We start from the raw sequence: 12,159 nt of genomic DNA on the forward strand, positions 1-12,159 counted from the left end.
GGAAGCGCTGGTCTGGTTTTGCTAAGGCACAAGCCATGGAATAGGCTGTCTAGTTGGTGCCATGTTCATCCTTGCGTGTGGCGACTGGCTAGGCCGTCGCAGGTCTGTCATGTTGGGTGCAGCCATTATGATCCTCGGCGTTATCATCCAGGTCACCTCGTTCCCCGGTCATATCCCACTAGCTCAGTTCATTGTTGGACGTGTTGTCACTGGCGTTGGGAATGGTATCAACACTTCCACTATTCCAACCTACCAGGCAGAATGCTCTCGGACTACAAACTGCGGTCTACTGATCTGTATCGAGGGCGGTATTATTGCCTTTGGAACTTTGATTGCATACTGGATTGATTTCGGCGCCTCTTACGGGCCCGGGGATCTGACATGGCGCTTCCCTATTGCATTTCAGATTGCTTTTGGCATTGGTATCATTGTTGGGATGTGGTATATGCCTGAATCTCCCAGGTGGCTCTTAACACGAGAGAGATACCAGGAGGGAGAGGAAGTGATTGCAGCTCTGTGGAATGAAGAGGTCAATTCACACGATGTTCAGTTGCAGAAAACATTGAATCCGAGCGTAAGTTTGAACTACCTTCTTATCCTCCCTTCTCATTGGACTAATTTAGATTCTTGTTATAGATCCGGCCAAATAGGTAAATCGACACCATTGTCCGCTGTGTTCACCAGAGGAAAGACGCAACATTTCCGCCGCATGTTGCTCGGCGCATCTTCGCAGTTAATGTAACAGATTGGTGATTGTAACGCTGTGATTTATTACTTCCCTATTCTCTTTGAGAAGTCCATTGGACAAACCCACACAATGTCCATGCTTTTGGGTGGTGTGAACATGATTGTCTACGCTATCTTTGCTACCTTGTCTTGGTTCCTGATTGAGCGCGTCGGAAGACGTAAGCTTTTCCTCTGGGGAACAGTAGGACAGTGTGTCTCGATGGTTATCACTTTCGCTTGCTTGATTCCTGACAGATCTGAGCCTGCCAAGGGTGCTGCAGTCGGTTTGTTCACGTACATTGCCAGCTTTGGCGCCACCTGGCTTCCCCTGCCCTGGCTCTACCCAGCTGAGATTTCCCCAATCAAGACCCGTGCAAAAGCAAATGCTCTTTCCACATGCACCAACTGGCTATTCAATTTCTTGATCGTCATGGTTACCCCGGTTATGATTAGCAATATCAGCTGGGGTACGTATTTGTTGCCGATTATCTACTTCTTTTACCCAAGATATTATCTTTGCCAAGGGATATACGGAAAATATTGGTTATGTGCGCGCTGCCGCGGAGCTACCCTATCTTTCTGATGAGGATGTGGAGCGTATTGCTATCCAGTACGGTTTTGGTGCTCCCGATGCTCCCGATGCTCCCGATACTCAGGAGAAGTCTGGTGCGGAAAGTGATGACTCTATTCCTCCTACTGCTACGGCTATTGTCGAGCAGGCTGGAAAGCACATTGCAACGGTTGCTTAAATTGGTTCCATTGAAAACCAACCTTGCAGTTTTGTCTCCTTAGCCCTTTTCCTTACATGCATACCTGTTCACTTTGCATATCTTCGTCACAATGGATGATATGTATGGATAGATGAACAATTCCTTCCCCTTATGTTTCTTTCTGTGTTTTCTATTGAGCTCAAAGGAAGGCAGATGGATGTCTTTCCTCGATTTCCGCCATGGGCCTACAGAATTACCTTCACGCGATACTTTCATTTTTGTTCAAGATACCATCAGAAGATTTGTATATACCTTGATTTATTATGCTGATTCTCTGGTTGTAACTACATATCAGCTAGTAGGTAGTACCTCGCTCTGCCTCAGATCCGTCTGTAATATTATTAATTACGCACTCTAGTGGGATATTTGAGCCTCCTATCAGTATTCACCATAAGTACATATACAATTGTATATGTGTATAGCTTACAAGATTTAGCACACTATCCATGATCTTACATGTATATTCTTAAATGCCAGGAGTACGGAAATAGAAATAATTGAAATTTAATTTTTCATTCCATGAAATTGAGGCACTACGGTGAAATGAGTTCATGCCGTTCCTTTCTTGCCCAGGATAATACTTCCTGGTAACACATAGTCACCGTAGGGGGCAACATCATATTCTCCAAGGCATGAGAAATAATGACATACAACTTCTCGATAGTCTGCTGAAATAATCTTGTATCCTGGATTTCTCGATCATCGACGGCAAAAACAAAGTCTTCCGACAATGGAGCAGCGATGCTGGGGGAGATTTGCACATTGGTGCCTCTGTTGCCCGATCTAGTAGTGGTGGTGCCTAAAAGTACATATTTGGATGCCATTATGTTATCAATATAATTGAGTTCGCTGGAGAAGTCGGACGCCCAGATTTGGGCGGCTTTGTGTCTCAGGTCAAATTCTTTCAGTAGATGGCTCACGGAAAGCAGAAGGAGATACCACTGGTTTAAAATATAGCACACTTCTCTTGAATGGTGTATTGGCGTTTGGCTAGTTGTTGTCCCTGGAAGGAACCATTCGCTTGGGACATGGTACGGCCAGCTTTTTAAACGTTCGAGAAGTTGTAACAATTCTGTTTGCAAATGCAGATACGTGCTGCAGTCCTCTCTTTCTAAGCTGTATTTTAGAGATAGCATCATAACCGCACACGCATCAAGTTCTGTGGCGGGAGTATAAGAATCGCACAATTGGCGGACTTCATCATCCAGAGCCCACAAATCCCAATTTCTTCTAGGTGGCCCGATGCCGGAAATTGTAAGACTAACTGCATTATGTCGAACAGCGTCGAAAAGGGCAATTGATGTACTGTCTTGGAAATTCATTGCCCCTCTCTTTCTGATCAAAGCTTCGGCACCGTTCTGGTGAATCATAAACATCGCCTCCCTTGCTCTGCCTTTCTTATCTTGCAGGTACTCACCATACCCAAGAAGAACCACAGCAGCCAGTGTTTCGGTTTGAACACTTTGTACTGGATCCTTGGTAGCGTTCAGAGTGTGCTGGATGGCACTGGACATCAATTGGCTCTCCTCCATATAGTATGGTCTGCCCTTGTTGTGGAAGCCCATGACCAAGACAGCCAGCCAGGAGGTAGCCAGCGCAAGTGGAGAATCGGCGGCGACTTTCTGATACAGAGACTGTAGAAAGTCTAGATGGCCGTGACTCAATCGAGCATCATATTTTGGCAGTAGCGTACTTGAAGTGAACAAGGCAGATAATGCACGCAACTCCACGCTCTGGGAAAGACATCTGGACACAGAAGCAGGCACCTGCGGGGCAGCAGAAACAAGTTCTTTTGTGGAATATGTTCCTTGGTCGGGTCCCCTTCCAGGGCGATTATTATCTTGATGCCGAGACACAACAGACGCGGTCTGATTTCTAAGAATCATGTCGAGCTCATGGCCATAACCAGGACAGCTGAATCTCAGTCTGACGCATTGCCAACATGCTGGACGCTTTAGATCGCACTATCAAGGCTGTTAGCTTTCTTTTCTTTCCGAGTTGTGTTTGGTAACTTGATAAACTTGCCTTGATGTGGCGGGCTTTGCACCTTTGACAGCCCCTCGCGGGGCCGCGGTAAACCATACAGAATTGGTTGGTCAGGTTAATTTTCACGGCTTTTATTCGGGCAATTAATTGAGTCTAGCAGTCATCAGCATCTCCCACTATTGCGCGTTGAAGAAAGGAAAAATCATGGAAATCGTGTGTCGGTAAATTTTGTCAAGGATGAAATAACTCTATCTCAAGAGTTACCGATGTAGGCTAGCTTCATCCCGTCTGTTAATTATAAGCCAATCCCAATAAGGAAACATATTTTAAACCCTAGCAAGATCTTCATGCACAGAGGGCACTTTTCAAAACGGTGTCTGAAATATCGAGTAGATAGAGCAGCCTCGTCACATATGTATAAATTGAGTTACAATCGTTCAGGGATTACAATCCGCGGCTTGCGTCAGTTGAAGTCTTGAAGGTTCGTTTGAAGCATGTCTCAAAAATTACCGAATTAGGAAATGACTTTATCTCTCGCTTACTCAAGAGCAGATGACGGAAATTCCAGCTCATGTATAAAAGGAAGTCTGATTTCCCGCACCATCAGCCTTACACAGCAGAAGTTGGCAAATTTTATCGTGAAGCAAAAGTTGAAATGGCAGTCTTGAAATACCTCAACAAATTGCAAGGCAAAAACGTCCTAATATTCGGAGGAAATTCCGGAATAGGCTATGCGGTCACAGAAGCATTGATAGAGCACAATGCGAGGGTCACAATTTGTGGATCTAGGCCTGAGAAGCTTAAGGATGCGGTCAGGCGTCTTCTAGCATCTTATCCAGATGTGAAAGAAGGCCAAGTCAACATGATACAATGTGACTTGTCACCACATGATGACCTGGAAGCTAGAATTCGCCAAATTTTACATGATGTTTCTTCAAATGGAGATCAAAAGATCGATCACATTGTCTTTACAGCTGGAGATACAATGAATGTTGCGGGCGGGATTACAGGCACTGATATCGATGTCATCAACTCTTTGATGGGTGTGAGAGTCTTTGCGCCTGCCCTAATCGCCAAGGTTATTGCCACGAGTGAATATGTAAACCATTCGGCAACAAGTTCTTTTACCTTCACATCTGGGACCGCCCACATTCGTCCTCGCAAGACATGGCCCATGGTTTCTATGTTTTCTGGTGCACTTCAGGGTCTGGCTAGTGGACTCGCAGTTGAGCTCGCACCAATTCGTGTCAATGTTGTTAATCCTGGCTTCTTCCAAACGGAATTGGCCAAAAGATTGCCGACTGAGGTGTTGGAGGAGCGAAGAAAGGCTTCGCTGACGAAGAGACTGGGACAGCCGGAGGATATTGCGGAGGCATATCTCTACTACATGAAAGATACATCGGCAGATGGAACTGCGATTCGCTCTGACTGTGGAACAGTTTTGTCGGGGTAACCATGGCTAAATAGATGTCAACTTTCTTCTAGCGAGAGGAAGAGAGAGCTTCAAAGCTGTTTCTAGCTGTGATTAATCATGATGTACAATTCTAGTGCCATCCAACTTATCTTGGGATCCTCATTGATTTTGACTAGGATTTAGGAATTAGGATTTAGGATTTAGGATTTACGGACTGCTTATCTCCGCTAATCATCACTTGGTGGGCAGGCCGTTCGCTCTATATGACAATATAGATACTTGGCCCAACTCGCAGTCTACTATATTTTGCTGTGTAAATACAATATTATTACCTTAGTACGAGTGGAAGTCCTGTTCTTAACACGCAACATGTCGACATCCATTCTAAACTCGCCCCTCGCGCGTCATCGCCAACTGGCACCATCAGCTGCCGTTCGTGTTTCCCCACTATGCCTTGGTGCCATGAATTTTGGCGATGCACATAAGGAGAGGATGGGCGAATGTACCAAGGAGACTGCTTTTGAGATACTTGATTATTTTTTTAGCCAGGGTGGCAATTTCATCGACACGGCAACTGGCTACCAAGCTGGACAATCGGAGATGTGGTTAGGGGAGTGGATGGCCACACGAAAGAATTGCGATCAGATTGTCCTTGCTACGAAGTACTCTGGCGTAAGCAGACACAATGTTCATCTCAAGACGAACTTTGGAGGTAATGGAAGCAAGTCAATGCGTCTTGCGCTTGAGCAGTCGTTGCAGAGGCTTCAGACGAGTTACGTTGACGTGTTTTACGTGCACTAGTGGGACTATGCTACATCAATCGAGGAATTAATGCATAGCTTGAATGATCTTGTCTCATCCGGAAAAGCCTTGTACCTCGGAATTTCTGATACTCCAGCCTGGGTAGTAGCCAGGGCAAACCAGTATGCTCGCTCTAACAGCCTACGCCAGTTTTCTGTATACCAGGGGATGTGGAATGCCGGAATGCGCGATCTTGAGAGGGATATCATTCCCATGTGTCGCGCTGAAGGGATGGGAATTTGCCCGTACGGTGTGTTGAACCAAGGACGATTCCAGACCGAAGATGGGTATAAGAAGCGCGAGAAGAACAACCCTGGTCGAAAGAGTCGCCCCATACATCAGCACGACAAAGATGTCTACCGAGTCCTCGAGAAGATTTCGAAGACTAAAGGTGAAAATTTTGGGATTCTTCACGTTGCGCTCGCTTATGTGATGCAAAAGGCTCCGTATGTCTTTCCCATTGTTGGTGGCAGGACTCTAGAGCATATCAAAGGCAATATCACTGGTCTTTTACTTGCCCTCACCGAGAAGGATATCGAAGACATTGAATCAGCTTACAGATTTGACCCGGGATTCCCGCACACGTTTCTCAGCGGCACTCTTCTGAAGGGTCACGATGCTATACCAAAAGGTGCCTATAGCCCAAGCGAGGTGTGGTATGTTGATACTATGGGTACAATTGACTTCGTCGAGCCGCTAAAACCGATCAAACCAAGTCGGAGGTGAATCACCTGACAGCGACAGCAGGGCGTCTTAGCCATTGGATATCAACAGAGCTAGAGTGGTTCTAATCTCCACGGAGTAGAACAGGCTCATTTTCGAGTTAGCTTCTATCAAACCTCTCCGCTTTCTTCCCGCCGCCCTTTTTTCTTCCAAAAAAGGCCTTTACAACAAATCAATGAATCCTCGCACGTCTATCTTACTAAAAAGTAAAACAATCCTCGCGGACCTATTTGCTTTAGGTATCGTAATTGACGTGGTTGAATTAATTATGCTACTAAATGGAAGAGAAGAGTACTGTATCTGGAGCCACACACTTAATCTATATTAATTAATAAGTAATATAATAATCCTAGTATCAGATATATCAAATTATCTATTAATAAGATATCAGTTTATCTATAGATGCCTTAAGATTAAAATAAGAAATAAGATAAACTTAGAATAATATAATAAGGTTAAATAGAAAGATAGATATAATAATATATTAAGATTCTAAACTAAGAAATCTAAAAATATATAGCTAAAATCCTCTATCCTTATATTTGATTTTTCTCTTTATATTCCTTCATCTTATCAGTGAGCTCTATTACTAAGAATTCCTAAGATAAATGGCTCTTAGAATAATTCTATTAATTTCACAAATAAACTATTTAGATAAAGGTAAATATAAGATATATATTTTATATTAAAAATCTAATATCAAAGATCTATCTACTAGAAATATTCCTAAGACATCCACGCAGCCCTATGTGACGGCCTAGTACGATTTGGCTTGGCGGCACGCGGTTACTGCGGAAGTACCCACAGGCTGTCTCCCATAGATAAATTACATGCAGGAAAGATATAGGGCTAGATACACCTTATAAGGATTATTCTATATTTTAATTCACGCTATAGATTGCTAAAGGATCTATGTGATATTAAAAAGAGCAAATAGCCTTTACCAGTGTCGGAAACTTCGGTTTGATTACCGTCGAGTATAGCTAGGATAGCTATTAACGGGCGAAGTTAATAGGCTTCTAAGGTCGAAAGATCTCGATAGACGAAAGAAATAAGAATAAGATCTAAATATCCTAATTAATAAAAGATTGTATACTCAAGTTATCTTAGTTAAAAGATACTTAACACGGTTAATTCAAGATAATAGAAGAAAACTAAATATATAATAAATGAGCATTCTTATATAGCTTTCCTCCATTATAGTTATTATAATTACTTCTATACACTTGACTCTAATAAGTTTAATTATATCTATTATAGCTAAATATTAATAATTAGCTCTGATAGCTATAATAGCTCTAATCTAGATATATTTTAGCCTTTTATATAATATTTTTAAATAATCCTTTATTTTTACATATTAGCATTTCTTATTTATTAATTATTTATTAATTGTAATATTCTGATTTTCTGAAAATCTTTTTCTCTAAAAACTAGTATCTTAACAGCTTAATAAATAACTTATATTTCCTAGATATATAAATAACTAATTTTAGTTCCTAATTTTCTATAATATATAATCTTATAGCTTTATACTAATTATATCTTTAAAAAAAACATTTCTAAAAAGAATCTTTTCTTAAGAATTAAATCTATTAGAATTATTCTTATAATTTCTTATTTCTATTATACTGAACTTAAAAAATAATATATTAAATCTAAAATTTTAAAATATTATAATAAGTGTATTTATATAATTAATTATTATTATATAAACATATTATTTTTTAATCTTGTTTAGAAAAAGCTGATTAAAGTATAAAATAAGATCCATCTTTAATAAAAAGAGGCTTGTTTAAAACTTCTAAAGATAATAACTTAGTTAGAGCGTCTTAAGAAATAGAATAATCTTTTTTAAAAGTATATAGATAAGTTTATATAAATAGATATTAAAGATATTAAAGTGTTAGAAAAATTAAAAAAAATAGAAAAAGAGACAAAAATAAAATAAATAAAAAAATAATAAAAGATTAAGAAGCTTTTTATTACTATATTTATTTTATAAAATAATAATCTTATTCTTAATACTAACTTTAATCCTTTTATCTTTCTTAATTATATTTTTATTTTTATTCCTAAATCTTTTTAGGGTAATTTAAATATTTAATAAATTCCTATATATCTTTTTTAGATCTATATTCTTTCTATTTTATAAGATAATAAATATATCTCTTTTTTAATTTATATTATAGTATTTTTTTAACTTTATATTTCTTATTATCTATTACTTTATTTTTATTCATTAGATTAATGGTTAGTTCTAATAATAAAATATAAAATATTAGATATATTTGTATTCTTACTAATAGTTAAAATTTATAATTATTATTTATGAGTTTTTTTTTAATAATAATTAATCTAAATTTAATTATGTTGAATTTATTACTTAATTTTATATTTTTAATATTAAAGTTTTTTAATCTTAGTATTTATTATAGAAGATAAATTTTCTCTTTTTTTTTAAGTACTAATATATTCTTATACTTCTTATTATAATATCTTTTTATTTTTATTTCTACCTATTTAATATCTTTTAATAAATTACTATATATTAAGTATATATATATTACTTAGATATTTACTTTATTTAATATTTCTTCTTATTTAATATTTTTTTAATTTATTCTTAGAATTCTTTCTAGATTAGTAAAATAAAATACTTGTTTTATTAATACATTTATTATATTATTTATTATAAATTAAGTAAATGATAGTAATTTTATTTAATTATTAAATTCTTAAATATTAGCTTTAGAATAATATATTTTATAAGCTTATTTATAATAATAACTTCAATATATATAATTCCTAAAATAAAATCTTTTAACTTTAATAAGTCTTATATAAAATCTATTATAATTTTTTATTATGCTTTTGTTGATATTTCTAGAATCTATATTCTTCTATATAATTGATAGTTAATTAGTTTATTATAATTATAACTATTATATTTTTTAATATAATCTTTAACTAATTTCTTTATTTTTTATTTTTAAAAAATAATATTTATTATATCTTTTTTTATTATTTAATTAATTCTATAGTGTCCTTTAATTAGTAAATTATAATTTATTTAAATAACTTTTATAATTATTAAAAGTAATATTAATATTAATTCTTTCTAAATAGCTAATCTATTCTTAATTACTACTTTATTATTATATAGTACTATCTATAGTATCTTATTATTTCTAGTAGCTTTTATTATCTTATAAAAATCTTTACTTTTTATTATAATTATTATTACTAATAAATATTACTTTATTATTATAGCAAATTCTATTTTTATCTTCTATTAGTATGTTTATTTATAGTTATTATATTCTAATTATATAATCTACTCTTCTGCTTAATATATTAATAATAATATTTTCTTTTTTTTTAATATATTTAATTTAAAACTTAAATCTTAATAAATATTCTAATTATTTAATTTATTTACTAGTAAGCTCTTTAATAATTCTAAAATATTTTAGATTATAGTAATTACTTTTTATAACTATTTTTTTTTTACTTTTTATAAATAGTATCTTTATTGCTTAAAAGCTTTAATTATTATAAGTAGTTCTTTATTATAAATATTATAGTTTCTTTCTATAGTGGTAAATTATCTAAAGTAAAAAATAATAGGTCTTAATTTTTTATTATTTTTTAATTATTTTAAAATAATTTTTAATATATCTTAATATATTTAATTAAATTATATTTATTTTCTCTAGATTATAAAATATAAGAATTAATACTTTTTTAACTAATTCTTTAACTTTCTTAAATACTTAATTAAATTCTTAATCTTTTTATAATAATTCTATAATTAGTTATATTATTTTTATATAGCTTTTTAGGTATTTTCTAATATATTCTATTACATCTAAGAATTGTTATATTTTATTAATATTTATTAGAATAGGCTAATTAAGTATTATATCTTTCTTTTTTAATTAGATTTTTAATTTTTCTAGTATATAAATTATTTTTAAGTAATTAATAATTACTATATTAAACTTATACTTTTTAATCTTAAATATTAATTTTTTATAAGTATTATTGTAACTAGTTATATATATTTTTTATATTCTTTTAGATTTTATAAGTATATAATAATATTATTAAAATAAATTATAATAAACTTATTTAGGTACTTCTATAGATTATAATAACCCTATTAAATATTAAAGATTATTATAATCTTTATTTTTTATAAAAGATTTTTCTTTTATTTCTAATAAAGTGTTTTATTTATAGTAATATATATATAACCAGAATATAGAAAAATATTAATATAATTAATATCTATTAATAAGAAAGATATAACTAAAAGAATAATTATTAATTATAAAGTACTAAATAATAGAATAATAAATAATAGTAATATATAATTATTTTTTATTTTCTATTTTATTCTTTTTATATTATTATTATTTTAATAATATAATTAGATATGTTGATTTCTAATATTATTAATTTATTATTATTAAATTATACTAATATAGATATAGTTATTAAATAATATTTTATTTTTTTAAAGGTTTTTTTCTATTCTTTTATCTATTTATATTTAATGTTCTTTTTAAGTAATCTAAATATAGATATTATAATATTTATATATTTTTTTTATATCTCTAATAATAGTTAATTATTCTAATAAATAATTATTCTAAATTATAGAAATCTTCTATATATTTTTTATTATTAAAACTCTTGTTTTTTCTATTTAATTTTAAATAGTTTATTATTAATATTAATTACTATTTTAATAAAGTTATTAATATCTTCAAATTAATTTATTTTAATTAATTCTATCTAAACTTTTTTTTTTTAATATATTTTTAAATATAGTAATTTATACTCCATTATTATATTCTAATAGTGCTATTATCTTTTAAAATTCTATTATTAATTTTTAAGCTAATCTAGTTTATTATAAATATTTTAGTTTTTATTTAGTGATATATATTTTATTAATATTTCTAAATAATTATATAAATTATTTTTTAAAGCTAGTATAGCTTATAGATATCTTAATAATTATTATATTCTAGTTTTCTTATATTAAATTGTAAAAGTTGTCTATTATTAGTTATATTTAATTAGTTATATTATTAGTAATATAAGTTATAATAAAAATTATTTTATTCTAGTCTTATTTAATTTTATTTAACTTTTATATATATATTTATATTTATTAGAAATAACTTAAGTTTAGAATATATTTTATTAAATTTTACTAATTTTAATAGCTTAACTTTATTAGTAATTAATAATAAGTTTAATATTATCTATATTTTTAATTATTTAATATAATTCTTTTATTTAACTTCTTCTTATTTAAGTTATTTAGTATATTTTTTAAGCTAATTTATCTAATTATTTTTAATCCTTAGCTTATTTTTAAGTTGCTATATATATTTAACTATCTAATTAAATTATTCTTTAAAAGTAGCATAGTAGGCTAGTATCTTATTATTTTTATTATAATATATTGCTATTATATATTATTATTATTTTGCTATAACTTAAGCTGCTTATTATAGTTATTACTCTAAGATAAATAGATTATTATTATCTACTATTTTAAATATTTAAGTAAAGATTTTATCTTTTATATTAAAGGTCTTAAATTATTAGAAACTTCAATTTAATTATTATTAAATATAGCTAGGATAATTATTAATAGATAAAGTTAATAGGCTTTTGATATATAAAAATTATAATAATAAATGAAGTTTTAAATAAGAT

General features: G+C 31.9%; 4 protein-coding genes across 4 annotated transcripts in view, besides 3 other annotated features; 3 read left to right on the forward strand and 1 right to left on the reverse strand.

Moving 5' to 3' along the window:
* Window positions 1–1,475, forward strand: part of UA08_06257 (hypothetical protein) — a gene marked incomplete at both ends in the record, with an annotated part of 1,826 nt that extends 351 nt beyond the window's left edge. Inside the window, 4 exons of the mRNA XM_020268560.1 lie at window positions 54–574; window positions 746–936; window positions 982–1,193; window positions 1,234–1,475. Of these exons, the coding sequence (XP_020118676.1) occupies window positions 54–574; window positions 746–936; window positions 982–1,193; window positions 1,234–1,475 (1,166 nt within the window). The remainder of the gene's footprint in view (window positions 1–53; window positions 575–745; window positions 937–981; window positions 1,194–1,233) is intronic.
* Window positions 1,476–2,029: 554 nt separating this feature from the next.
* Window positions 2,030–3,382, reverse strand: UA08_06258 (hypothetical protein; the record flags this gene model as incomplete). The annotated part of the gene is made up of 1 exon (XM_020268561.1): window positions 2,030–3,382. One exon carries the CDS (start codon window positions 3,380–3,382, stop codon window positions 2,030–2,032), a length of 1,353 nt encoding a protein of 450 aa, XP_020118677.1.
* A 755-nt stretch (window positions 3,383–4,137) lies between these two features.
* UA08_06259 (hypothetical protein) lies at window positions 4,138–4,935 on the forward strand (the record flags this gene model as incomplete). Its single annotated transcript, XM_020268562.1, has 1 exon — window positions 4,138–4,935. One exon carries the CDS (start codon window positions 4,138–4,140, stop codon window positions 4,933–4,935), a length of 798 nt encoding a protein of 265 aa, XP_020118633.1.
* A 330-nt stretch (window positions 4,936–5,265) lies between these two features.
* Window positions 5,266–6,423, forward strand: UA08_06260 (Norsolorinic acid reductase B; the record flags this gene model as incomplete). Its single annotated transcript, XM_020268563.1, has 2 exons — window positions 5,266–5,568; window positions 5,722–6,423. The coding sequence occupies 2 exons, from the start codon at window positions 5,266–5,268 to the stop codon at window positions 6,421–6,423; spliced, it is 1,005 nt and encodes a 334-aa protein (XP_020118678.1).
* Window positions 6,424–6,751: 328 nt separating this feature from the next.
* Window positions 6,752–6,876: a repeat region (Identified by RepeatMasker using a combination of RepBase library and repeat library created with RepeatScout).
* A 210-nt stretch (window positions 6,877–7,086) lies between these two features.
* Window positions 7,087–7,367: a repeat region (Identified by RepeatMasker using a combination of RepBase library and repeat library created with RepeatScout).
* Window positions 7,368–12,053: a repeat region (Identified by RepeatMasker using a combination of RepBase library and repeat library created with RepeatScout).
* Window positions 12,054–12,159: the final 106 nt, after the last annotated feature.

This window comes from Talaromyces atroroseus, assembly GCF_001907595.1.
Source record: "Talaromyces atroroseus strain IBT 11181 chromosome Unknown scaffold_8, whole genome shotgun sequence".
Lineage (NCBI taxonomy): Eukaryota > Fungi > Ascomycota > Eurotiomycetes > Eurotiales > Trichocomaceae > Talaromyces > Talaromyces atroroseus.